Below are 25,610 nucleotides of genomic sequence, written 5' to 3' on the forward strand. Positions count from 1 at the left end.
GTGTGTTGCAGAGAGCACACAAGGTACGATTAACTGATTACACTTTATAAACCTTAATGTGACTATGTGGTTAATAGAGATACAAATACTAAAGGAAAAGAAAAAGGCCCCAATCTTATCAGAGTTCATCCGCTTCGTGCACAACCATTGGAGCTCAATTAACGGAGTCTTCTCTCCACCATTCGATCTCCTCCGAACTCCTCGACCCTCAGACTGGGACCAACCACGGTGGTCTACCAGAGTGCGTCCAGCACATCCTTCCTCTTCGTTCTTCCTCGCTGAAAAACCCCCCAAGCCCGCGCAAACTAACAGCTTTCACACAGACAGAAAGAATAACATCTCTTCCATTGGTTAGCAAGTGAATACAAGTCCCATTATCACTAATTATAACCCAAACATGCTGCTACAGAGAATCTTACCTCATCAGTTAACGTTACTGAAAAGCCATTTCATTTTAACAGTACAGAGAAGCCATTTCATTATTAGCAGTTAGCAGTTAATATCACTGAGAACCCTACAGTACCTTCAGGGAGTCAGTACCTCCCACACACATCCCTTTGTGGTCACTGTCAGACCCCCGGCAGGGACGGTGCTCCGTTCGGGCACTTCCCATCGAGTTGGCTGATCTTGCTGATTACCCGGGGGTCTCCGAGCAACTCGAGGCCGAAGCTTTGTCCCTGGACAAGGGAGACGAGTTTCTGGAGATGGCCAATCAGATTAAACCCAGGGTAGTTATCTGGGTCGCAATCCTCGTACACCACGTCCAGCTCTCTCTGGAGGGCTTTCAGGTGGTCCATACTGTTGAACACCTTCATCCTGCTGGCACACAGCTGGGTTATGTGTTCCTGCCTGACCTGGACCTCCATCTCGTTCCCCCTCAGCTGGCTGTCCGCCTCCAGCTGCTTCAGCCTCAGCTCCTCCACCTTCTCCTGGCACTCGGTTAGCTCCTGGCACACGCTGTCCTGTTCCACCTTCATCGTTGACAGCCTTTCAGAGGCCTTGGAGATCAGTTCCTTCGAGCGTTTCATTTCCCTGGTTGCACCGAGAGCCAGGGGGATTCCTAGAGGAGGGAAGGAGGTGGATAACTGAGGGTCAGCCTATCCACATCTCCACACTCTCTGTGGGACAGACTTTCTGACCCTCACCCTCCCCTGCTCTCAAACGCTCACCCTCACCTTCATCCTCATCCTCATCTTCTCCCTCCTCCACTACAGCACAGAGATGGACCATTCAGCCCATCTAGTTAATGCTATAATTAGTTCAGAAGACATAGAGGGCTGAGATGCCTGTCTTGTGCTCGACTGTGACCATTGATCCTGAAACTATGACTGGTGGCTCTAAATATCCCTTTGTGTCTGCTCTCGTGTCTGTAAATTTGCGCTGCGGTCTGTATATCTGCAGATTTATTCGTATTTGGATAGTCATGGACTAAGAAAAGTCATTATGGATTCATGTGTGGGATGTCATGTCTATTCAATCTTATAGAGTTTTTTGAGGAAGTTACCAGGAAAGTGGTTGAAGGCAAGACAGTGATTGTTGTCTAAGTGGATTTTCATAAGACATTTGACAGGTTCCTGCATGAGAGGCTGGTCAAGGAGGTTCAGTCGCTCAGCATTCAAGATGAGGTAGTAAAATGGCTCTGTGGGAGAAGCCAGAGAGTGGTCATTGACAGTTGCCTCTCTGACTGGAGGACAGGGATCAGTGCTGTGTCCAATCTTCTTTGTCATCTATATCAATGATCTGCATGATAATGTCGTTAACTGGATCAGCAAATTTGTGGATGACACCAAGACTGGTGGTGTAAGGAAGACTATCAGAGCTTGCAGGGGGATCTGGAAAAAATGGGCTGAAAAATGGATCATATCTGAGAGGCCATCGAAAAGATTACGAAAGTGAGAGGACAGTTTCATAATTAAGACACTCCAGGAAGCGATTGGTGAGTGACTATCCTACGTTCTGATATAATCATTGGTATAGTTATAATCATCACTGTTATTCTTTTGTGATTTATGTGTCATGTAGGTCTAGGTACTGTATATTGAAAATAGGTACTACCTGTCGATCCATACTTGGAAAAGGGGATTTTGTTTAATTAAAGTTCTGAGACTGTATCATTATTTGAATATTCAAGATCATTTTGATTACTGTACTCATACCTTAATAATTATGTTTTTGATTATTATGGTGTTATGAAATGACAATAAGGAGGGAATGTGGAAATATATTTGTAACTGTGAATTCTTTATGAGTTTGTAACTTTTGTAAAATGTAATGTAACAAAATAGGGTCTATGAAATCCATGGTGCTATGCTGGTTTGGGTGAGAACAAGTGTGATTGTGTTATATGGGAGCAAACTATTTTCTTTGATGACAGGCAGTTTGCTTTATGAGCAGAAGCGATGTCTTGATAGCAGGGAAAACAGGATGGAGCTTCTAAAGCTCAAATGTGAGAATGAGATGAGGATGAAGGTCACAGAGGAATGTAATGTTCAGCCTAATCACTGTTCTTTGCAAGAAAAAGTATCAAAGTACTTGGGTTGAAACAGAAGATTGGAGCTCTATTTCCAGATGAAACTTGGCTGGAAATACATTTCCCCTTGCAGGTAAAATAATAAATGCATTAATAATGTGATCCACTCTGAATTTGCAGTCATTTGTTTCTTTATATTGGAAGGCCTAGCCGAACGGTACAGCTGTCCTGGCTCGCAAAGGGATCTGCTCCAGCTGGAAAAATGGGCTGAAAACTGGCAGATGGAACTTAATACAGACAAGTGTTAGGATTTGCACTTTGGTAGGACCAAGTCTGACACAGTGAATAGTAGGGCACTGAGGAGTGTGGTAGAACAAAGGGATCTGGGAATACTGGTCCATAATTCCTCACAAGTGGCGTCTCAGGCTGATAGGATCGTAAAGAAGGCTTTTGGCGCATTGGCCTACATAAATCAAAGTACTGAGTACAGGAGACGGGATGTTATGTTGAAGTCGTATAAGACATTAGTGAGGTTTAATTTGGAGTATTGTGTGCAGTTTTGGTCACCTACCTACAGGAAAGATGTGAACAAGGTTGAAAGAGTACAGGGAAAATTTACAAGGATGTTGCCGGGTCTGGAGGACCCGAGTTATAAGGAAAGACTGAGTAGGTTAGGACCTCATTCCTCAGAATGTAGATGACTGAGAGGATATTTGATAGAGGTGTAGAAAATTATGAGTGGTATAGACAGGGTAAATGTAGGCAGGCTTTTTCCTCAAAGGTTTGGTGGGAATACAACCAGAGGTCATGGGTTAAGGGTGAAAGGTGATGAGTTTAAGGGGAAGAGGAGGAACCTCTTCTCTCAGAAAGTCATGAGAGGGTGGGAGGAGCTGACAGCACAAGTGGTGCAGGTTGATGAGACTAGGCATTTTCAATGGTTTTGACATGGAGTAGATGGGCCGAAGGGCCTGTTTCTGTGCTGAACTTTTCTCTATAACTGTGATCTGTGTCTGCTTGTGTCCCTGGGCTGGGGCCTGTGTCATCTTAAAAAGTGAAAGGACCTGCCAGATGGAGAGGGAAGAGGCTGCAGGCTCCGGAATCCAGACCATCAAACTAACCACCGGAGGAACAGAACAGGTCGAGCAGAATCTGTGGAGGCAGGGGGATGGTCGATGCCTCATGTGAGACTGAGGTGAAGGTTTTCCTCACCAGATGCTGCTTTATGCTGACCTCCTCCAGTGTTGTAAGTTTGATATGGAAACAGGGCTCTCTGCAAACAGTCAACAGGTCAGGCAGCTTCTAAGGAGAGAAAAACTGTCCTGGCATTTCAAACCATCTGAACACAGCACCTCGTGAAGAACTATAAAAGGCTGAAGATAATATCAGACTCAACAGAAAACCACACTGAGTGATGACCTTGGATCTTAGTGCCTGTCACAACCCCTACCAGTGGAAAGGGGCTCGGACAAGCAGCAGTTTGAGCAGAGGCCAGAGGCGGAGCATTTGAAAAACCTTGGTAGATTGGCACAGACTAGATGGGCCAAAAGGCCTGTTTCTGTGCTGTAGTCTATGGCAGGTCAGGCAGACTGGGCCTGTATCTGCTTGAGGGTAGAAGAGTAGACAGCAACTGACAGAATCATGTGTAATGTGGAGAGAGCGTTTCCTCTTGCGGGAGAACTGGGAACTATTGTCACTGGTTAAAAATAAACTGTGAACCACTTAAGACAAAGCAGCGTTATTTTTTCGCTGAAGGGACGATCAGCCTTTATATCTTTCTTCAAGGAGCAGTGGTGATCAAAGCGAGGGGTCTGGTTATCATTAATGCCGAGGTTGATGGATTCCTGAAAAGCGAGGGGTGGGGTGAAGGGTCACACAATTGAATAAGAATCTGTTAATCCATATCAGCCATTAGCAATGAAGGGGACAGTCTAGATGGGCTGATTGGCCACTGCCAGCTCCTCCTTTCATCTTCTGTTGTTGAATTCAGTATTGAGGACCGAGCATGGCCACTACAGCATAAAATCAGACCTTTCAGCTCATCTACTGTCAAACTGTTCTTCCGCCTAGTCCCATCAACCCAAACCGAGACCACGGCCCTCCATAACCCTCCCATTATGTACGGTATCTGTCAAATTTCTCTTAAATGTTGAACCTGAACCCACTTCCACCGGTAGCTCGTTCCACACTCTCACCAGACCTCTGAGTGACAAAGTTCCTCTTCAGGTTCCCTTTAAACATTTCACTTTTCACCCTCTAATTCAAGTCTCACCTACCCCTGACATCGATGTACTGATCCAAAAGCTGATGAGATGCTGCTCCTCCAGTGTTAAACTATAAGGCCAAAAGATCACAAGACCATAAGACATGGGAGCAGAATTCGGCCATTCGGCCCATCAAGTCTGCCCTACCATTTCATCATGACTGATCCATTTTCCTCTCAGCCACAATCTCCTGCCTTCCGCCCTTAACCCTTCATGCCCTGATCAATCTATCAATCTCTGTCTTAAAGATAATCAGACCTGTTATAATAAAGACAATATACATACAGACTTGCCCTCTGCAGCTGTCAGTAGCAAAGAAAGCCACAGATTCACCACCCTCTACCTAAAGAAATTCCTCCTCATCTCTGTTCTAAATGGACATCCCTCTATTCTGAGGCTGTGCCCTCTGGTCCTAGACTGCCCCAGAACAGGAAAAATCCTCTCCACATCTACTCTCTCTCGGCCTTTCAGTATAACCATATAACCATTACAGCACGGAAACAGGCCATCTTAGTCCTTCTAGTCCGTGCCGAACTCTTACCCTATCCTATTCCCACTGACCTGCACTCAGCCCATAACCCTCCAATCCTTCCCTGTCCATATATCTATCCAATTTAACTTTAAACTACAACATGGAACCTGCTTCAACCACTTCTGCTGGAAGCTCATTCCACACAGCTACCACTCTCTGAGTAAAGAAGTTCCCCCTCATGTTACCCCTAAACTTTTGTCCTGTAATTCTCAACCCATGCCCTCTTGTTTGAATCTTCCCCACTCTCAATGGAAAAAATCTAACCACGTCAACTCTATCAATCCCCCTCATAATTTTAAACACCTCTATCAAGTCTCCCCTTAACCTTCTACGCTCCAAAGAATAAAGACCTAACTTGTTCAACCTTTCTCTGTAACTTAGGAGATGAAACCCAGGCAACATTTTAGTAAACCTTCTCTGTACTCTCTTAATTTTATTGACATCTTTCCTATAATTCGGTGACCAGAACTGTACACAATACTCCAGATTTGCCCTTACCTTGTACAAATTCAACATTACATCATTTGTCAGAAAAGTGGAGGAGGCCACACTGGGAGGTCAGACTGGAAGTTAGAGACAGGAAACGGGAACCTCAGGGTCACCACTGCAGATTGAATCTGGAGTGCTCCCCAAATTGGTCACACGGTCTACGCTTATTTTCCCTGTTGTCGAGGAGGCCGCTGTGTGAATTCTGAGTACGCACATCGTCTGCGAGTGTGATAATTTACCAAGGAATTCAGCATTTGTGATTGTTTAATGTCATTTCCAGTACACTACTTCCTTTTTCATTCTCTCTTTGCCCCTCCCCCTTTCCCCTTCTTCAATTCGTCACTCTGGCCTCTCACCACTTCCCTTCACCTGCCTATCACCTCCCTCCGGTGTCCCTCCTCCTTCCCTTCTCACATGATCCACACTGCTGTCCTATTAGATTCATTTCTCCAGAGCCCTTTATCTTTCCCACCCACCTGTCTTCATCTATCACTTTCCAGCTATCCTCCTTCACCTCCCCCACCCCCCCCCCAGCTATTTATTCTGGTATCTTACCCCTTCCTTTCCAATCCTGATAAAGGGTTTCAGCCCAAAACTTCCAACAGTGTTTTCGTTTCGGCAGATGCTGCCTGACCACTGAGCTCCTCCAGCATTTTGTGTGTAATAATTGTACCGCTGGCTCTGGTGCACAACCCAGTAGACAGCCCCCGAGCAGGCTGGGGGGATGAGAAGGGTACTCGGGGGAGATGGCTGTGGGAGTAGGGATGTTGTCCTCTGGTACGTGGGGAGTCGGTGAGACCACGGGAAGAGCTGTCAGTGGCCCTGGAATGTGGGGAGGAGGGAGAGGGAAGGGCTAAAGGGAGGGAGCTGGGGAAAAGACTGGAGAAGCTGCAGAATGTCGGGGAGGAAGGGGAGAGGAAGGTATGACTGCTGGCAGAGTCTCACGAGGATCGGCGGTAAGGGCGAGAGGACTGGGGGTGGGGAGAAGCTCTGCTCCTGTTCTGTCCAGGAGGAGAGCAGAGGGTGAGAGGCTGGATGTGAGGGATGCTGTTGGCAATGATGGCGGTGGGCACTACGAGTCGGAGACATTCTGGAGGGTCCTGCACAAAATGTCTCATTGTGGGATCAGGAGGAACTTGGAGAGAGGATAGAATTCTTAACAGAGGCAGTCGGGAGGAACTGTAGTTCGGATGTGTATCCTCACAGTAATCTGTGCCTCCATGCTGGGACCACCTGCAACTCTGCACTGGGACCAGTGTCTCCACGTTGGGACCAGAATCTCTCCTGGGACCGCCAGTGTCTCTACACTGAGATTGTCAGTGTCTCTGCACTGGGACTGTCAAGGTTTCCACACTGGGAATGTCAGTGTCTCTGTGCTGGGACTGCCAGTGTCATCTGCTTTCAGAATCAAGTTAATTATCGCTGGTGTATGTGATGAAATGTGTGGTGGTGGCAGTACAGTGCGGTACAGGAGAATGAATACAAGTTACAGAAATTATATATAACAAATCAGTGAGTGGTACAAAAAGAGAGGAAAGTTCATCAGTTCATGGAGTGTTCAGAAACCAGATGGTGGCTGGGGCCTGTGTATCTGGGCTGCAGTTTGTGTATCTGCACTGGCCTGTATTTCTGGGTGGTAACCATGCTGGTGTGCAATGTGGAAACACACAGGAAGTTGGTGTGTTTTCTGTAGCCTCGGTGTCTGCCGCAGTGCTGAACACACAGTATCTGTTCCTTTAGATGGACAGAACTGCTGACGGACTCCGGGTGTGTCACTGCAGCCTATGCCCTCTCCAGGCAGTCTACCCAGAACTCCCACACACTCTCCCTGTCACCAACTCTCCAGGCAGTCTACCCAGAACTCTCACACACTCTCCCTGTCACCAACTCTCCAGGCAGTCTACCCAGAACTCTCACACACTCTCCCTGTCACCAACTCTCCAGGCAGTCTACCCAGAACTCTCACACACTCTCCCTGTCACCAACTCTCCAGGCAGTCTACCCAGAACTAACAGACACTGTCCCCATTACCCACACCCCCACCCACTGAATCCCCTCTCACAGCCCACAGACACTCTCCCCATTACCCACACTCCCACCCACTGAATCCCCTCTCACAGCTCACAGACACTATCCCCATTACCGACACCCCCACCCACTGAATCCCCTCTCACAGCCCACAGACACTCTCCCCATTACCGACACCCCCACCCACTGAATCCCCTCTCACAGCCCACAGACACTCTCCCCATTACTGACACCCCCACCCACTGAATCCCCTCTCACAGCCCACAGACACTCTCCCCATTACCGACACCCCCACCCCACCAAATCCCCTCCCACAGACACTCTCCCCATTACTGACACCCCCACCCCACCAAATCCTCTCCCACAGCCCACACACTCTCCCCATTACCGACACCCCCACCCACCGAATTCCCTCCCACAGCCCACAGACACTCTCCTGCGTCACCGACTCTCCCCACCCACATCACATGGACTCTTTCCCCCATCACCGATATCTCCCACCTCAGACCACCATCCCATGGTTGTGAAGTTGTCCTGGGACCCCTAGTTTGGATCAGGCTGATTCTTCGGGGTAGAGAGTGTGAGTGCTGTGCCTGTGGGGAATCTGAAAATCGTGTCTGTGCCAGAGTTCTTTGGCAATTTCATTGGAGAGGAGACCAGAAATGAGTGGACTAGAAAGTGTGATCACATAGGATCCAGGGTGAGGTGGGCACTGGGAGACAACCGGAGGCAGAGGGTGGTAGTGATGGTGTGGTTCAGACTGGAGTCCTGCCAGCTCGGTGTGCCACAGGGGTTGGTGCAGGCTCCACTGCTGTTTCTCATCTGTAATACCACTCTCGATGCCATTGTCCCTGGCACAGCTGGTGGTGGGCTGGACTCTGTAATACCACTCTCAATGCCATTGTCTCTGGCACAGCTGGTGGTGGGCTGGACTCTGTAATACCACTCTTGATGCCATTGTCCCTGGCACAGCTGGTGGTGGGCTGGACTCTGTAATACCACTCTCAATGCCATTGTCCCTGGCACAGCTGGTGGTGGGCTGGACTCTGTAATACCACTCTCAATGCCATTGTCTCTGGCACAGCTGGTGGTGGGCTAGACTCTGTAATACCACTCTTGATGCCATTGTCCCTGGCACAGCTGGTGGTGGGCTGGACTCTGTAATACCACTCTCAATGCCATTGTCCCTGGCACAGCTGGTGGTGGGCTGGACTCTGTAATACCACTCTCGATGCCATTGTCCCTGGCACAGCTGGTGGTGGGCTGGACTCTGTAATACCACTCTCGATGCCATTGTCCCTGGCACAGCTGGTGGTGGGCTGGACTCTGTAATACCACTCTCGATGCCATTGTCCCTGGCACAGCTGGTGGTGGGCTGGACTCTGTAATACCACTCTCGATGCCATTGTCCCTGGCACAGTTGGTGGTGGGCTGGTCTGAGGTTACTATAGTCTCTACATCCACTGGGAACATGAGCCATGGATCAGCAGATGGAATTTAACTCAGACAATTTATGTATTTTACAATGAACGTCAAACAGCACAGTACAGGCCCTTCGGCCCACCATGTTGTGTGGACCTTTTAACCTATCCAAGATCCGTTTAACCCTTCCCTCCCACATAGCCTCCATTTTCCTTTCACCCATGTCTCTCTTAGAAGTCCTAAGTGGGTCTGTCTCTACCACCACCCCGACACGCATCCCCCACTCTGTGTAAAAAAAACAAACACTACCTCTGACACCCCCCCTATACTTTCATCCAATCGCCTTTAAACGATGCCCCCTTGCATTAGCCATTTCCACCCTGGGAAAAATGTCTCTGTCTATGCTTCTTATCATCCTGTGCACCTCTCTCAAGTTAAATAAGGGTAGGATTTGCACAATGAACGGTAGGTACGTGGGGACTGTTGTGCGACAGAGAGAATTAAGAGTACAAGAGCAGAGTGCCCTGAAAGTGACGACCCATGTAGACAGGGTGGCAGAGGAGGTGCCTTCGTCAGCCGTGGCACTGAGGGTGGGAGATGGGATGGGATGTTGGGTTGCAGCGGTGCAGAACATCATTTAGGTTGCAGCCGGAGAACTGTGTTCAGTTCTGGTCACAGCTCTGTGGGAAAGATGTGATTAATAGACAGAAGATGCGTTCTAGTCACCTAGCTACAGGAAAGATGTCAGTAAGATTGAGAGAGTCCAGAGACAATTTACAAGGTGGTGCCAGGACTTGAGTTACAGGGAAAGGCTGAATAGGTTAAGGCTTCATTCCCGGGAGTGCAAGGGAACGAGGGGAGATGTGATAGAGATGTGCACAGTGGTGTGGGATATAGACAGGGTAAATGCAAGCAGGATTTTTCCACTGAGGTAGGGTGAAACTAGGACTGGCAGTCATGGGTTAAGGGTGAAAGATGATATGTTTAAGGGGATATGAGGGGGAACTTCATCCCTCAGAGGGTGATGGGAGTGTGGACAAGCTGCCAGTGCAAGTGGTGGATGTGGTCTGATTTTAACATTTAAGAGAAATTTGGTTAAGTACATGGAAGGGAGGGCATGGAGGGATATGGCCCAGGTGCAGGTCAATGGGTTTAGGCAGATTAATGGCTCAGCACAGCCTAAATGGGCTGAAGGGCCTGTTTCTGTGCTGTAGTGCACAATGACCTCATGACTCTAAAAGATAGTTGCTGGGACTCAAAGCCTGAGATATGAGGAGTGATAGGACCGGATGGGACTGATTTAAGACCATAAGATATAGGAGCACAATTACTCCATTTGGCCCATGGAGTCTGCTCCACCATTTGATCATGGCTGATCCATTTCCCTCTCAGCCCCTACTGCCTGCCTTCTCCCATAACCCTTCTTGCCCTGACCAATCAAATCTCTGCCTTAAATATACGTAAAGACTTGGCCTTCTCAGCTGCCTGTGGCAATGAGTTTCACAGGTTCCCCACTCTCTGGTTCAACAAATTCTTTCTCACCTCTGTCCCAAATGGACATTCCTCTGTATCGAGGCTGTATCCTCTGTTCTTCGGCTCTCCCACCAAAGGAAACATACTCTCCACTTCCACTCTGTCGAGGCCTTTCACCATTCGATAGGTTTCAATGAGGTCACCCCTCATTCTTCTGTATTCCTGTGACTACTGGCCCAGAGCCATCAAACACTCTTCATCTGACAAGCCATTCAATCCTAGAATTGTTATTGTGAACCTCCTTTGAACCCTCTCCAGTTTCAGCACATCCTTTCTTGGATAAGCGGCCCAAAACTGCTCACAGTACTCCAAGAGAGGCCTCACCAGTGCTTCATAAAGTCTCAACATTACATCCTTGCTTTTATATTCTACTCCTCGAAATGAAAGCTAACAACACATTTACCTTCCTCACCACAGACCCAAACTGCGAAATAATCTTTAATGAACCTTGCATGAGGATTCCCAAGTCTCTTTGCACCTCAGATCTTTTCTCTCCATTTAGAAAACACTTTTATTTCTTCTACCAAAGTGCATCCATACACTTCCCGACACTGTATTCCATCTTCCATTTCATCGCCAATTCTTCTAATCTGTCTAAGCTCTTCTGTAGCCTCTTTGCTTCCTCAACACAGTATGTGGACAGGCCGACCAGGGGGAATGCCATACTAGATCTAGTACTAGGTAATGAACCGGGTCAGGTCACAGATTTCTCAGTGGGTGAGCATCTGGGGGACAGTGACCACCACTCCCTGGCCTTTATAATTATCATGGAAAAGGATAGAATCAAAGAGGACAGGAACATTTTTAATTGGGGAAAGGCAAATTATGAGGCTATAAGGCTAGAACTTGCGGGTGTGAATTGGGATGATGTTTTTGCTGGGAAATGTACTATGGACATGTGGTCGATGTTTAGAGATCTCTTGTGGGATGTAAGGGATAAATTTGTCCCGGTGAGGAAGATAAAGAATGGTGTGGTGAAGGAACCATGGGTGACAAGTGAGGTGGAAAATCTAGTCAGGAGGAAGAAGGCAGCATACATGAGATTTAGGAAGCAAGGATCAGATGGGTCTATCGAGGAATATAGGGAAGCAAGAAAGGAGCTTAAGAAGGGGCTGAGAAGAGCAAGAAGGGGGCATGAGAAGGCCTTGGCGAGTAGGGTAAAGGAAAACCCCAAGGCATTCTTCAATTATGTGAAGAAAAAGAGGATGACAGGAGTGAAGGTAGGACCGATTAGAGATAAAGGTGGGAAGATGTGCCTGGAGGCTGTGGAAGTGAGCGAGGTCCTCAATGAATACTTCTCTTCAGTATTCACCAATGAGAGGGAACTTGATGATGGTGAGGACAATATGAGTGAGGTTGATGTTCTGGAGCATGTTGATATTAAGGGAGAGGAGCTGTTGGAGTTGTTAAAATACATTAGGACAGATAAGTCCCCGGGGCCTGACGGAATATTCCCCAGGCTGCTCAACGAGGCGAGAGAAGAGATTGCTGAGCCTCTGGCTAGGATCTTTATGTCCTCGTTGTCCACGGAAATGATACCGGAGGATCGGAGGGAGGCGAATGTTGTTCCCTTGTTCAAAAAAGGTAGTAGGGATAGTCCGGGTAATTATAGACCAGTGAGCCTTACGTCTGTGGTGGGAAAGCTGTTGGAAAAGATTCTTAGAGATAGGATCTATAGGCATTTAGAGAATCATGGTCTGATCAGGGACAGTCAGCATGGCTTTGTGAAGGGCAGATCGTGTCTAACAAGCCTGATAGAGTTCTTTGAGGAGGTGACCAGGCATATAGATGAGGGTAGTGCAGTGGATGTGATCTATATGGATTTTAGTAAGGCATTTGACAAGTTCCACACAGTAGGCTTATTCAGAAAGTTAGAAGGCATGGGATCCAGGGAGGTTTGGCCAGGTGGATTCAGAATTGGCTTGCCTGCAGAAGGCAGAGGGTCGTGGTGGAGGCAGTACATTCAGATTGGAGGATTGTGACTAGTGGTGTCCCACAAGGATCTGTTCTGGGACCTCTACTTTTCGTGATTTTTATTAATGACCTGGATGTGGGGGTAGAAGGGTGAGTTGGCAAGTTTGCAGACGACACAAAGGTTGGTGGTGTTGTAGATAGTGTAGAGGATTGTCAAAGATTGCAGAGAGACATTGATAGGATGCAGAAGTGAGCTGAGAAGTGGCAGATGGAGTTCAACCCAGAGAAGTGTGAGGTGGTACACTTTGGAAGGACAAACTCCAAGGCAGAGTACAAAGTAAATGGCAGGATACTTGGTAGTGTGGAGGAGCAGAGGGATCTCAGGGTACATGTCCACAGATCCCTGAAAGTTGCCTCACAGGTGGATAGGGTAGTTAAGAAAGCTTATGGAGTGTTAGCTTTCATAAGTCGAGGGATAGAGTTTAAGAGTCGCGATGTAATGATGCAGCTCTATAAAATTCTGGTTAGGCCACACTTGGAGTATTGTGTCCAGTTCTGGTCACCTCACTATAGGAAGGATGTGGAAGCATTGGAAAGGGTACAGAGGAGATTTACCAGGATGCTGCCTGGTTTAGAAAGTATGTATTATGATCAGAGATTATGGGAGCTAGGGCTTTACTCTTTGGAGAGAAAGAGGATGAGAGGAGACATGATAGAGGTGTACAAGATATTAAGAGGAATAGATAGAGTGGATAGCCAGCGCCTCTTCCCCAGGGCACCACTGCTCAATACAAGTGGACATGGCTTTAAGGTAAGAGGTGGGAAGTTCAAGGGGGATATTAGAGGAAGGTTTTTTACTCAGAGAGTGGTTGGGGTGTGGAATGCACTGCCTGAGTCAGTGGTGGAGGCAGATACACTAGTGAAGTTTAAGAGACTACTAGACAGGTATATGGAGGAATCTAAGGTGGGGGCTTATATGGGAGGCAGGGTTTGAGGGTCGGCACAACATTGTGGGCTGAAGGGCCTGTACTGTGCTGTACTATTCTATGTTCAACATGACCTGCCCATTAATCTATCTTTGTATCATCTGCAAACTTGGCCACAATACATTAATTCTGTCATTCAAATCATTGAAATATAATGTCAAAAGAAAAGGTCTCAAAACAGACCTGTGGAATACCACTGGTTACCAGCAGTCTCCCTGTATTCCCTCTCTTTGCCTCCTACCAATCAGTGACTGCTTTATCCATGCTCGTATCTTTCCATGCCAAGCAGCCTCATGTGCAGCATTTAGTCAAAGGCTTTCTAGAAATCTAAGTATACAATATCCACCAATTTTCCTTTGTCTATATTGCTTGTTATTTACGTAAAGAATTCCAGTAGATTTGTCAGGCAAGATTTTTCCTTGTGGAAGCCAATCTGACTTTAGCCTATTTTATCATATGCCTCCAAGTACCTTGAAACCTCATCCTTAGTAATCATCTCCAACATCTTTTGAACCACTCAGGTCAGATTAACTGGCCTATAATTTCCTTTCTTCTGCCTCTCTCCCATCTGAAAGAGTGGAGTGACATTTGTAATTTTCCAGTCATCTGGAACCATGCCTGAATATATTAATTCTTGAAAGATCATTACTGCTGCCTCCACAATCTCTTCAGCCATCTCATTCGGAGCGCTGGGGTGTACACTATCTGGTCCAGGTGACTCAGCTACATACCAAGCACTTTCTTTCTCCCTTCTAGTAGTAACTTCACTCACTTCTGCTCCCTGATACCCTTGAACTTCTGGCACTCTGCTGGATCCTTTCACACTGAAGCCTGGTACAAAATACTTATTCAGTTCGTCTGCCATTTCCTTGTTCCCCATTACTATCTCTCCAGCATCATTTTCCAGTGGTCCAATAACTACTCCCATCTCTCTTTTACTCTTTATATATTTGAAGGAACCTTTGGTATTTTCTTTAATATTATTAGCTATCTTACCTCGTATTTCATCTTTTCCTTCTTTATGGCTTTTTTAGTTGCCTTCTGTTGGTTTTTAAAAGTTTCCCAATCCTATAACTTCCCACTAATTTTTGCTGTATTATATACCCTCTCTGTGGCTTTTAAGTTGGCTTTGACTTCCCTTGCCAGCCACGGTTATGTCACCCTGTCCTTAGAATTCCTCTTCTTTGGAATGTATCAATCCTGCGCCTTCTAAATTGCTCCCGGAAACTCTGGCCATTGCTGCTCTGCCATCATCCCTGCTAGTGTTCCCTTCCAATGAAGTTTGGCCAGCTCCTCTCTCCCACCTCTGTAACTTCCTTTACTCAACTGGAATACTGAATTCCCTGGAGCACAGGAGGCCAAGAGATGTTATGATAAAGGCATGTCAAATTAAGAGAGGCAAAGATGAGGAAGACAGCCAGTCCATTTTGCGTGATTCGAGGTCCAAAAGTTGAGGGTATTGATTTAAGCTGGGAATGTGGACATTTCAGGTGAACCTGAGAAGGTATGCTTTCACACCAAGAGCAGAAGGTAGGTGGGATGAGCTGCAGGAGGGGTAACATTTGTAACCTTTGGGTCTCGGCCTGAAACGTCGACTGTACCTCTTCCTAGGGATGCTGCCTGGCCTGCTGCGTTCACCAGCAACTTTGATGTGTGTTGCTTGAATTTCCAGCATCTGCTGAATTCCTGTTGTTTGCGGGGTAACATTTGGACAGGTACTTGAATGACCAGGGTTTGGAGGGAGATGTAATTAATGCAGGCAGATGGGATAGGCACAGTGGGCTGAAGGGCCTGTGTTTCTGCTGTACAACTCCGTTAGGAAGGGGTGGAATTTGTTAGGTGTGTCCAGGAAGGATTCCTGACACAATATATAGACAGGCTGAATGGAGAAGAGCCCTTACGGATCTGGTACTTGGTAATGAACCTGGTCAGGTGTCAGATCCCTCAGTGGGACAGCATTTCACGGACAGTGACCACAACTCCCTGACCTTTACCACAGCCTCAGAGAGGGACAGGAGCAGAGTGTGGGAAGTATTTCATTCAGCGAGAGTTAATTATGATGCCATTATGCAGGAAGTTGGGAGCATAAATTGAAACAGATGTACTCAAGGAAAAGTGGAATGGAAATGTGGGGGTTGTTTAGGGAGCACTTGCATGGGTTCAGGAAGGTTTGTCCCAGTGAGGCAGGGAAAGGGTGACAGGGTGAAGGAATCATGGTTGATAAGGGATGTGGAATATCTAGTCAACAGGAGGAAGGAAGCTTACTTAAGGTGTAGGAAGCCAAATCAGACAAGACTCTAGACAGCTACAAGGTGGCCAGGAAGCAGCTTAAGAATCGTCCTAGGAGAGCTAGAAGAGGTTAGAAGGCCTTGGTGAGTAGGATTATGGGAAACCCCAATACGTGCTACACATATGGGAAGAACATGAGGGTGACTAGAGTGAGGGTAGGGCCAATCAGAGATGGATGAAGGAAAAATGGAGGGCGATGTGGAGGGAAGGGTTAGATTGATCTTCGAGTAGGTTAGAAGGTCAGCATAACATCACGGGCCGAAGGGCCTGTGCTGTTCTGTACAGTGCTGTGTTCGGTGTTTTAACAAGTTGGAGGAGATTGGGGACGTCCTTAGTGAATATTTTACTTCTGTACTCACCATTTGACATTTGTGAGAAGGGTGTAAAATAGACGGATATACTTGACAACACACACAAAATGCTGGAGGAACTCAGCAGCTCAGGCAGCATCTATGGAGAGGAATAAACAGTTGAAATTTCAGGCTGACACCCTTCATCAGGACTGGAAAAAGAGATGAGAAGTCAGAGTAAGAAGGTGTGGGAGGGGAGGAAGAAATACAATGTTGTAGGTGGTAGGTGAAACCGGGAGAAAGAGGGGGAAGAGGTGGGGGGAAGAGCTGGAAAGTTGTGAAGAGTCAGAGATCTCGGAGCAGTAGCGAGAGACAGTTTCACTGAACACCTGTCAAAGAGAAGAATTCAACTTCTTCAGGACTGGAATCCCTCGAAGCCTTCACACTGTAGTAGTGTAAATGTTATTCCTCTGTTCAAGAAAGGGAGTTGGGAATGATAGACCATTGAGTCTTTCTTCAGAGGTGGACAAATTGATGGAAAGGATTCTTACAGACAGGGTTTATCAGCATTTGGAGACACATAGTCTGATTGGGGTAGTGAGCATAGCTTTGTGAGAGGCCAGTCGTGCTTCATGAGCCTGATTGACGAAGGTGGGTGCGGTGTACATCTATTTTAGTAAGGTGTTTAAGGATAGGCAGGTGGGAACAAATGAGGTACGTATGCAGTATAAAATGCAAGAGAACACTTCAGAAGAAAATCAGGAGGGCTAAAAGAAGGCATGAGGTTGCCCTCTCCAACACGGTGAAGGAGAATGCTAAGGGATGCTACAGATATGTTAAGAGCAAAAGCATTGTAAAAGATAAAATTGGTCCTCTGGTAGATGTGGTGATATCACGTACAATGATGTGCCAGTACATGATTGGACGGAGCACTGAGCATGCGCGGGATTGCCAGAATGTTCCAGCACGTGGCTGGGTTAAGACGTGTTTGTTTATTACTGTAAATAAAAGTTCTCTAATTCTTTCAGAATATGATTCTTTATCGTCAACCCACGGTACGTTTAAACAGAAGTAACATAACATGGTGTCAGAAGTGGTTCTGGAAGAATAATAAAGGAGAATCGAAGATAATGGAAAAAAAAGAGAAGAAGAAAAAAGTTCGAACAGTAAACGGTAAAATGGAAGGTTTACAACCCCCACCAAAACTTCAGCTGACCTGCAATGTAGCTGAGAATTGGAGGATATTCAAGCAATGGTTGCAGTAAGATTAATAGTTTTCCACGCTGTTGTAAAAGTAGAAAGAAGGAAAATAAAATGAAACAAGTAAATTCTGTGCTTGAAGATGAACGTGAGGAATTTTATATAGATGTGCTTTGTGAAAATAAACAAAGTAAGAATGACTGGACTATTCCATTGCAAGTGATTCAAAACAATATTCTGTTTAAACGTCATACTGGAGCGCAAGTAAATGTTCTTGCAGAATCTGAGTTTAATGCTTTAAAGCCAAGAGGCAAGACTGAAGTTACATCAGACAAATATAAAAGTAACTGGGTATTCAGGTGCAGACATTCCAGCTAAAGGAACATGCATGGCAAAGGTATCACACAAAGATGTTGTGCACATGCTTTCATTTGTGGTTGTGCCAAAAAATGTACAGTCAGTTCTGGGTGTATCTGCCTGTGAAAGGCTTAATTTGGTGAAAAGAATTTTTGTCTTGGATAGTGACACAGAGCTGAAGTGACAGAATGTTGCATTATTTATGGTTTTATTACTATTTAATTATGGTGCAACTGTAATGAAAACCAATTTCCCCCAGGATCAATAAAGTATGACTATGACTGTGACTATTACAGTCGGCAGAAGGTGAGGTAACTCGACTGCAGGTCCAGCTCATGGAGGCAAATGCTGACATGGGGAATATAAAAGCAGTAGCTGCAGTGTCTGAGACGACCAAACAGGAGGCAATTGATGATGTGAAAAAGGAATGGCAGGAGGAGGTTACTTCAATGCAAGCAATAATGGAAGAGTCAATGAGAGAATATGAGGTTCAGTTTTATCACCGTCTAGAGCAAGAACGCTCACAGTGGGCACAGTATAAGGAAGAAGTGAAAGCACAAGTGAAGGAATTGATAAGTTTTATTGAAATGATGAAGTCTCAGCATAAAAAAGAGATGACACAGTTTTGAAAGAATTAGATGAAGAAAAGAATCATATTTCATTACAAATAAAAGTGGAATGTGAATTGACTGATCTAAGGAGACGTCTGTCTGAAGGACAAGGAGAGAAAGTGAGGGTACAAGATAAAAGGAACACATGGACACAGACCAGACCATACATGGTCCAAACAGAGGAGGGAGCCGTGTTAAGAAAGAATCGCAAAGGGTTTAAGAAAGAGCCAACTTCAGAGTTTCAGTTATCTGATATAAATGTGTTTTGATTAATGTTGTTAATTGTTTTTCTTTTTAAGGAAAGGAAGATGTGGTGATGTCATGTGCAATGATGTGCCAATACATGATTGGACAGAGGACTGAGCATGCATGGGATTGCCAGAATGTTCCAGCACGTGACTGGGTTAAGACGTGTTTGTCTATTACTGTAAATAAAAGTTCTCTAATTCTTCCAGAATATGATTCTTTACCGTTAACCCACGGTACGTTTAAACAAAAGTAACATAACAAAATGGTAATCTATGTATGAAGCTAAAGGAGATGGCTTTTGGCCCCATGCCAAAAGGATCTTTTGCATCTGTTTTTGCTTGGGAGACAGACACAGAGTGTTCTGAAGTGAAGGAGCAGCAGCGAGGCCATGGGTCCTATACGGATTACAGAAGAGAAGGTGTTTGCCGCTTTGAGGCAAATTGGGTTGGATAAATACCCATAGGCTTGATAAGGCGTTCTCTCAAACCTATGGGAGGCAAGTGCAGAAATTGCAGGAGCCCAAGCAGAGATACTTAAATTATCCTTAGTGACAATTGAGGTACCAGAGGATTGGAGAATAGCCAATGTGATTCCGTTGTTTGAAAAAGGCTCCAAACATAAACCAGAAAATTATCAGCTGGTGAGTTTATGGCTTCATGTGTGGTAAGTCGTGTCTAACCAATTTTATGAAGTTTTTCAAGCAAGTTACCAGGAAAGTTGATGAAGGCAAGGCAGTAGATGTTGTCTGCATAGACTTTAGCAAGGCATTTGACGAAGCCCCACATGTGAGGTTGGTTGAGAAAGTTCAGTTGCTCAGTATTCAGGATGAGGTAGTAAATTGGATTAGACATTGGCTTTGTGGGAGAGGCCAGAGAGTGGCAGTTGATAGTTGCTTCTCTGACTGGAGGCCTGTGACTAGTGGTGTGCTGTAGGGATCTGTTCTGGTCCTTTGCTGTTTTAAATCTGTATCAATAATCTGGATGATAATGTGGTTAGCTGGATCAGCAAATTTGTGGACGACAGTATGTGAGTGTGGTGGACAGAGAAGAATGCTATCATGGACTAGAGGAAATCTGCAGTTGCTGGAAATCCAAGCAACACACAAAATGCTGAAGAAACTCGGCAGGTCAGGCAGCATCTGTGGAAAAAAGTACAGTCGACGTTTTGGGCTGAAACTGTTTGTCGACTGTACTTTTTTCCATAGATGCTGCCTGGCCTGCTGGGTTCCTCCAAGGCTATCAAGGCTTGCAGAGGGATCTGGACCAGCTGGAAAAATGGGCTGAAAAATGGCAGATGGAATGTAAATGCAGACAAGTGCTATTCGTTGCACTTTGGTAGGACCAACCAGGGTAGGTCTAACACAGTGAACAAGAGGGCACTGAGGAGTGTGGTAGAACAAAGGCAACTGGGAATACAGGTGCATAATTTATTAGAAGTGGCAGCACCGGTAGACAGGGTTGCAAAGAAAGTTTTTGGCACATTGGCCTTCATAAATCCAAGTATTGAGTAAAGAGGATGGGTTGGTATGTTGAAGCCATTAGTGAAGAATAATTTGGAGTATTGTGTGCAGTTCCTGTCACCTACCTACAGGAAAGATGTTGAAAGTGTACAGAGAAAATTTACAAGAAGAATGTAGCCGGGCTGGAGGACCTGAGGCATAAGGAAAGATTGACTAAGTTAGGACTTTATTCCTTGGAATGTAGAAGATTGAGAGGAGATTTGGTAGAAGTATACAAAATTATGAGGAGTATAGAAAGGGTAAATGCAAGCAGACATTTTTCACTGAGGTTGGGTGGGACTACAACTAGTGTTCATGGGTTTAGGGTGAAAGGTGAAAAGTTTAAGAAGAACATGAGGGGAAATTTGACTCAGAGTGTGGTGAGAGCACAGAATGAACTCCCAGCGCAGGTGATGCATGCGAGCTCGATTTCAAAGTTTCAGAGAAGTATGGATGTCTATGGTCCAGGTGCAGGTTGATGGGAGTAGATTGGCTGAAAGGCCTCTGTCTCTCTACTGTACTTTCTATGTCTCTAGGTCTCTATTTGATAAGGGTCCCTGTGGTAGGCTCGTTCAGAAAGTTGGGAAGCCTAGGATCTAAGCTTCAAACACTACGACCCATCAGGAATGGGGACAGTTACCTGGACTCCCTGTTTCAGGAGGTAGTCACACCCATTAGATTAGTTGCTTCAGATTTAGTCTGCGGTCAGGGACAAGAGGATCTGACTGCAAGTGAGGCGGTTAGGAGTCTCAGCCTTTGACTTTGTCCAACAGGTCTGAGATTCTTGCTCCCTGCGTGGATGAGAGTGGGGCAATAGGAAGGATGAACAACTTAGCTGTGGCACTGTGGTTCAGGGAGCCATTCAAGAGTGGGGAGAGAAGAGAAATGTAGTGATAATTGGGGATAGTATAGTCAGAGAATAGACAGATTTCTCTGTCACAAGGATAGAGTGTTCCGAAGGCTGTGATGCCTGCCTGGTGCCCAGGTTCGGCATATCTTATCTGACCTGCAGAGAAATTTGCAGTGGGAGGGGTATGATCCAGTTTTCGTGGTCCATTGGTTACCAATGACTTGGGTAGAATGAGGAAAGAGGCTCTGCTAAGGGAATTTGAGCAACTTGGGCCAAAGTTAAAAAGCAGAACCAAAAAGGTGGCAATCTCTCGATTACTACCTGAGCCACATGCAAATTGGCAAAAGGTTAAAAAGATTAGAGAGTTAAATGTGTGGCTCAAGGATTGGTGTGGGAGAAGTGGGTCTGAACTAATCGGAAATTGGAACCAGTATTGGGAAGGAGGGAGGTGTTCCATGATGGGAGCTGGATCCTGGTGAATCACATAACTAGGACTGCGGGTAGGGCTTTAAACTAAACAGTAGGGGGGTGGGTTCAACAGATTGGAGAAATCTGGATAAAGTAAAAGAGAAAAGTGTGGATAAAGGTAAAGTAAAAGCAAAAGTTAAAAAAGGGAAATATAAGAGTGGAGTAAAGAAAAGTTAAGTGCAAAAGAGAAAAAGATTACAAGATTTTAAAAGCACAATGAGTGTAAGGGCACTTTGTCCGAATGCCCATAGTATTCGAAACAAGGTCAGTGAACTTGTGGCACAAATCAATACAGAGGGGTATGATTTAGTGGCCATTACAGAGATGTGGTTACAGGGTGGAGAGGATTGGGAATTAAATATCCAAGGATATCAGATAATATGGAAGGATAGGCAGGAAGGTAAGGGAGGTGGGGTATCGCTCTTAATTAACGATGAGATCAGGGCGATAATGAGGGATGATATAAGTTCTAAGGAGCAGAATGTTGAATCCATCTGGGTAGAGATTAGGAATAGTAAAGGGAAAAAAATCATGGGTGGGAGTTGTCTATCGACCATTGAATAATAGCATTACAGTGACACAGGTAATGAACAGAAATATCTGAGGCGTGCAAGAATGGAACAGCAGTTATCATGGGAGACTTTAACTTGCACATAGATTGGGTGAATCAAGTTGATTAAGGCATTCTTGAAGTGGAATTCATAAAATACAAATGTGATAGCTTTTTTGGACAGTATGTTACTGAATGTGCTATCTTGGATCTAGTCCTGTGCAATGAGACAGGTAAAATTAGCAATCTTGTAGTTCAGGAACCTCTTGGAAAGAGTAACCACAGTATGAAAGAGTTTCTCATACAAATGGAGGGATCTAAAACCAAGAGGATGCCTGAACGGGGGAGACTACAACAGGATGAGGGAGGAGTTGGATAGGGTAGACTAGTAACACAGACTGTATGGTGGAACAGTGGAAGACTTTCAAAGAGATTTTTCACAGTGCTCAACAAAAGTATATTCCAGTTAAAAGCAGTTAAGGGTGGGAAGAGCCAGGCAAGGACGGCATCAAACTAAAAGCTCATGCGTATAAAGTCACCGAGAGTATTGGAAAACTGGAAGATGGGGAAAACGTTAGAAAGCAACAAAGAACCACTAAGGAGATCTTATAGAAACATATAACATTATTAAAGAGATAGATGAGATACAAGCAGGAAAGATGTTTCCACTGGTAGGTGAGACTAGAACTAGGGGACATAGCCTGAAGATTCAGGGGAGTAGATTTAGGACGGAGATGAAGAGGAACTGCTTTTCCCAGAGAGTGGTGAATCTGTGGAATTCTCTGCCCAATGAAGCAGTGGAGGCTACCTCAGTAAATATATTTAAGATAAGGTTGGATAGATTTTTGCATTGTAGGGGAATTAAGGGTTATGGGGAGAAGGCGGGTAGGTGGTGATGAGTCCGTGTCCAGATCAGCCATGATCTTATTGAATGGTGGAGCAGGCTCGACAGGCCAGATGGCCGACTCCTGCTCCTATTCCTTATGTTCTTATCCAGAGAAACTTGGCTGTGTGGATTCAGAACTGGCTTGCCCACAGGCAGTGGTGGTAGATGGAGTGTATTCTGCCTGGGGTTCGGTGACCTGGGGTGTTCCTCAGGAATCTATGCTGGGAATCCTGTTCTTTTGTATTTTTTTAAAGTAGCTTGGATGTGGAAGTGAAATAGTGGGTTTGTAAGTTTAGAGATGACAGGAAGTTTGGTGATGTTGTGGACAGAGTAGGTTACATTGAAGCATTGACAGGAGGATGAGCTGGGCTGAGATTGAAGTCTGGGTGGAATTCAACCCAGAAAAGTGTGAAGGTTGAATTTTGGGAGGCAGAAAATAGGGTTAATGGCAGGATTCTTGGAAGTACAGAGAAACAGTGATCATGGAATCCACATCCGTAGATCCCCAAAGTTGCCGTGCAGGTTGATAGCATGCTTAAGAAGGCGTATAGTGTGTTGGCCTTCATTAGTTGATAGATTGAGTTCAGGAGCCAAGAGTTAATATTGCAACTGTGTAAAACTCAGGTTAGACCACACTTAGAGTATTGTGTTCAGTTTTGGCTGCCTCATGATAGGAAGGATGTGGGAACTTTAGGGACTGTGCAAAGGAGACTTACCACAATACTGCCTGGATTAGAGAGCGTGTCTTATGAGGCCAGGTTAAGTGAGCTGGGGCTTTTCTCTCTGGAGTGAAGGAGGACGAGAGGTGACTTGATGGAGGAGTCTAAAGTGTTCACTGGCATAAATCAAGTGGACAGTCAGAGACTTTTCCAAGGGCAGAGAGTGGCAGATACAACAGGACATAATTTTATAGTTTTTGGAGGAAAATGTAGTGGGGGATATCGGAGGTAGGCCTGTCACACAGAGAGTGGTGGGTGTGTGGAACACCCTGCCAGGGTGGTGGTAGAGGCGGGTACATTAAAGGCAGGTAGAAACTCCTGGATAGGGACACAGGTGAGAGAGAAATAGAAGACTGTGCAAGAGAAGGGTAGATATATCTTAGTATACGTTAAAGTTTGGCGTAACATTGTGGGCCGAAGGTTTCTGTGGACATACTGTTCTATGTCCGATGTGCTGTGCTGAACGAGCTCAACATGTCAAGTAGATGGACAGCCAATTTCCCCGGTCTCAATGCTGCCTGGCCCACCGAGCTCCTTCAGCAGATTGTGTCCTGTTCCCAAATCTGCTGTCTGCCATCTCACTCGAAATGAATCACCCACTTAAGACGGAGATGAGATCACTGGTTTCCCTTGGGGTGGTAGGCCTCAGAATGTCTCCCCCTCAGTGGAAGTGGAGCCTGTGAGTATTTTTAAGAGAGGTTGATAGATTGGTGATGAGCAGGGACAGTGAAGAGCGATGCGAGTCAGTGGGACCTGGGACCGATTAACCTGATGTGGTTGGGAGTAGGAGCAATTTGGAGGGGCTGAGGTGACGCCTCATCTTGTTGACTTTATCGCGGAGCCCCAAGGGTTGGAAAGAACACATTGGGGAGATGAGGTGATATTCCTCGACACGCATTGGGCTGCGGCTGGAAAGGCGGAGAGTGGGGATTGGGTGTTGGGTTATCCCGAGGGGAATGGTTTAGAAATTTGTGACTCACCGACAAAGGGCAGGATGAGCAGGCCAAATCCCACATTGCGTAATGTTTCCTTCTCTGCCTTACGGGCGTTTTCAGCTTCCTGAGCTGCTTCTTTTTGCAGAATCGTCGCCTGAACCCTCTTCAGTTCGGCTTGCTTCTTGTCTTTCTTAGTCTCCAGGGTGACGAGCTGGTTTCCCACCTCCAGCAGCTGCTTCCTCTTATTCTCCATCTCCTGCTGAACCTTCCTCTTCTCCTCCGTCGCGTCTCTGATGGCCTCGCTCACCTCGTCCTGGACCTTCCCTCCCTCCGCTACTGCCTTTTGGATCTCGGCGTGAGCTGTCGTCACCACTGTCCGCAGCCTCTTCTCTACCCCGCTGAGCTCCCGATCACTGCAGTTGCTGACAATGTCGTCCAGCGTCACAACCTCCGTTATCACCTTCAGGTAATGAGGCAATACTTTTTGTTTAAAGCTTGTCTGGTGTTCCATTTCTGGCCTGGGTGTTCCTCTGTGAAAGGGAGTGTCCCAGCAGCGTCCAGTTCCCCTACTTCGTTTGCCTCGCGCCGTCTCTCTCGCCAGAGACTCCGGCAACAAGTGGTATCAAGGCATCACAGGATATGGCCAGGGTAGGGGGGGGGAGGAGGACGAGTCTCGTGACGAAGTTACAGATCTACGATTGGTCGTGGTGGGAGGTGCCATTATCTCACAGCAGTGATCACTCCCCGATCTGCACACACCACCCATTAGCAGCCCGTCACTCACACAGTCTCCTTCCTTCCTCCTCCATCACTCTCAACTGCAGCACACACATCGCAGTCCTCACAGGCTCACAGAGTACAGCTGGAGGAGCACACCAACTCACACTCACACACAGTGCACAACGACACACACTCACACTCACACACCGTGCACAACGACACACACTCACACACAATACACAACGACACGCACTCACACTCACACACACTGCACGACACACACTCACACACAATACACACCGACTCACACTCACACTCACACACAATACACACCGACACGCACTCACACTCAC

The 25,610-nt window shown here is 46.2% G+C and overlaps 1 protein-coding gene across 1 annotated transcript; it reads right to left on the reverse strand.

Annotated features, from left to right (window-relative positions):
- On the reverse strand, positions 1-25,175 carry LOC134350331 (uncharacterized). Its single transcript, XM_063055388.1, has 2 exons — positions 24,583-25,175; positions 1-1,060 (listed from the first exon to the last, which is right to left on the reverse strand). Exons 1-2 carry the CDS (start codon positions 25,046-25,048, stop codon positions 570-572), a joined length of 957 nt encoding a protein of 318 aa, XP_062911458.1. The 5' UTR covers positions 25,049-25,175; the 3' UTR covers positions 1-569.
- Positions 25,176-25,610: the final 435 nt, after the last annotated feature.

The sequence above is a fragment of the Mobula hypostoma genome, chromosome 8 (assembly GCF_963921235.1).
Source record: "Mobula hypostoma chromosome 8, sMobHyp1.1, whole genome shotgun sequence".
NCBI lineage: Eukaryota > Metazoa > Chordata > Chondrichthyes > Myliobatiformes > Myliobatidae > Mobula > Mobula hypostoma.

Coding starts and splice junctions, on each gene's coding strand:
- LOC134350331 (XM_063055388.1), bottom strand. CDS start 25,048: ATGGAACACCAGACAAGCTTTAAACAAAAAGTATTGCCTCATTACCTG. Junction 1,061..24,582: donor GCTCATCCTGCCCTTTGTCG/GTGAGTCACAAA, acceptor TCCCTCCTCTAG/GAATCCCCCTGGCTCTCGGT.